Source organism: Salvelinus sp. IW2-2015, unplaced genomic scaffold (assembly GCF_002910315.2).
Source record: "Salvelinus sp. IW2-2015 unplaced genomic scaffold, ASM291031v2 Un_scaffold12600, whole genome shotgun sequence".
Taxonomy (NCBI): Eukaryota; Metazoa; Chordata; class Actinopteri; order Salmoniformes; family Salmonidae; genus Salvelinus; species Salvelinus sp. IW2-2015.
The window spans coordinates 1-2,112 of NW_019953856.1; the positions used below are offsets into that span (position 1 = coordinate 1).

Below are 2,112 nucleotides of genomic sequence, written 5' to 3' on the forward strand. Positions count from 1 at the left end.
AACAGTATATTTTAATCCAACTGCTCTGAAACAAACAATCAACAAGTGTTTTACAATAACATTGCTTTACTTTTTGGGGTGAGAGACGTTTCAGTCTTTTTATTATAACTTATCTTTTCATCTCTTTGGCACTCACCAACAACAAGTGATGTGGACCGCATGCCACAAGTCAGGTCAATTATAATCTTGAGAAATCAACAGGCACGTAGGTTCTACAGCTGTGTAAAACAGAATACAACAATAATACTTTATAGTTTATTTGTATTTTCTATTGAATTCTGTGCTTCTACCCCTATCCAGAGAGAGAGCTTTGGTCTGTACGCCCTCTTCAGCAAAAACAAACCCCAGTCAGACAGCTTACTCATCAACCACGGCCATGACTTTTTCAAGGTGAGGACGTCAAATAAACTGTCAGAGTACACTGATATTATAGGATATAATGCAATACTCATCCTTATGTGAAGTATTTGTAGTAGAAGTGCCCCCGGAACAATGGTGTTTGCCCAAAAAAATTGAAATACCCTTTATTAACAGTATATTATAACATGCATGTCCTAACAGGGTTGTGGTCAATTCTATTTAAATTCGGTCAACAATCAAATTCCAATTTTAGAAAGAAATGCAATTGGAATTTCAGTTTTTAATTTCTGATTTGAATGAATTGATATGGAATTGTCCCGAACTCTGTTTTCCTAACACTCCAGCAAAAACAGCTGCAGCTGGGGGACAAGATGGACCTGTCTTCTTACCTGCTGAAGCCGGTGCAGCGGATCAGCAAGTACAGCCTACTGCTGCAGGACATGGTGAGGGAGTGCGGGCCCCACAGGAGCCGTGAGGAGGCCGAGGTCCAGCACGCCCTGGAGGTCATCCAGTTCCAGCTACGGCATGGCAACAACCTGCTGGCCATGGACGACATCCAGGACTGTGATGTGAGTGAGGATTGGGGAAGAGGGGATTGGAGGGAGAGGTAGAAAAGGAGGACTGAAGAGTAACAATGTAAATAATGGCACTGGAGGAGATGGCTGCCGTTTTACAGGCCCCGAACCAATTGTGCTATTTTGTGTGTTTTTTCACGTTTTTTGTAACTTATTTTGTACGTAATGTTTCTGCCACCGTCTCTTATGATCAAAAAGAGCTTCTAGATATCAGAACAGCGTTTACTCACCTCAAACTAGACAAAATATTTTTTCTTTAACGAGTCGGACACGAAGGATTTACCGGACCAGGCCTAAATCCCTGTCATTCGCATGAAGAAGAGATGCCGATACAGGGGACGCAAGTCCGGGTGCCTTGTGAGAATTAGTCAGCGAGTGGGTAACCCGCATCTACCATACGTTCTATTGGCCAATGTGCAATCATTTGAGAATAAACTGGATGAGCTCCGRTCAAGACTATCCTACCATTGGGACATTCAAAACTGTAATATCATATTTTTCACAGAGTCGTATCTGAACGACGACATGGATAATATACAGTTGGCTGGGTTTTCTGTGACAGAACAGCTGCCTCCGGTAAGACGAGGGGTGGTGGTCTGTGTTTAATTGATCAATAGCAGCTGGTGTGCAACATCTAATATTAAGGAAATCTCAAGGTTTTGCTCACCTGAGGTGGAGTATCTGATGATAAGCTGTAGACCACAGTATTTACCAAGAGAATTTTAATCTATATTTTTCATAGCCATCTATTTACCACCATAAACCGATGCTGGCACTAAGATCGCACTCAATGAAAGGTACAAGGCCATAAGCAAACAAGAAAATCCTAATGCAGAGGCGGTGCGTCTAGTGGCGGGGGACTTTAATGCAGGGAAACTTAAATCCGTTTGACCTCATTTCTATCAGCATGTCACGTGGAACCAGAGGGAAAAAAACTCTAGACCACCTTTACTCCACACACAGAGACGCATACAAAGCTCTCCCTCGCCCTCCATTTGGCAAATCTGACCATAATTCTATCCTCCTGATTCCTGCTTACAAGCAAAAACTAAAATAGAAAGTACCAGTGACTCTTTCAATATGGAAGTGGTCAGATGACGCAGATGCTACGCTACCGGACTGTTTTGCTAGCACAGACTGGAAAATGTTCTGTGATTTATCCAATGGCATTGAGGAG

General features: G+C 42.5%; 1 protein-coding gene across 1 annotated transcript; it reads left to right on the top strand.

The window, feature by feature from the left end:
- The first annotated feature begins 6 nt into the window (after positions 1 to 6).
- On the top strand, positions 7 to 2,034 carry LOC112080182 (puratrophin-1). The gene is made up of 2 exons (XM_024145940.2): positions 7 to 390; positions 705 to 2,034. Exons 1-2 carry the CDS (start codon positions 160 to 162, stop codon positions 969 to 971), a joined length of 498 nt encoding a protein of 165 aa, XP_024001708.2. The 5' UTR covers positions 7 to 159; the 3' UTR covers positions 972 to 2,034.
- The last annotated feature ends 78 nt before the right edge of the window (positions 2,035 to 2,112 follow it).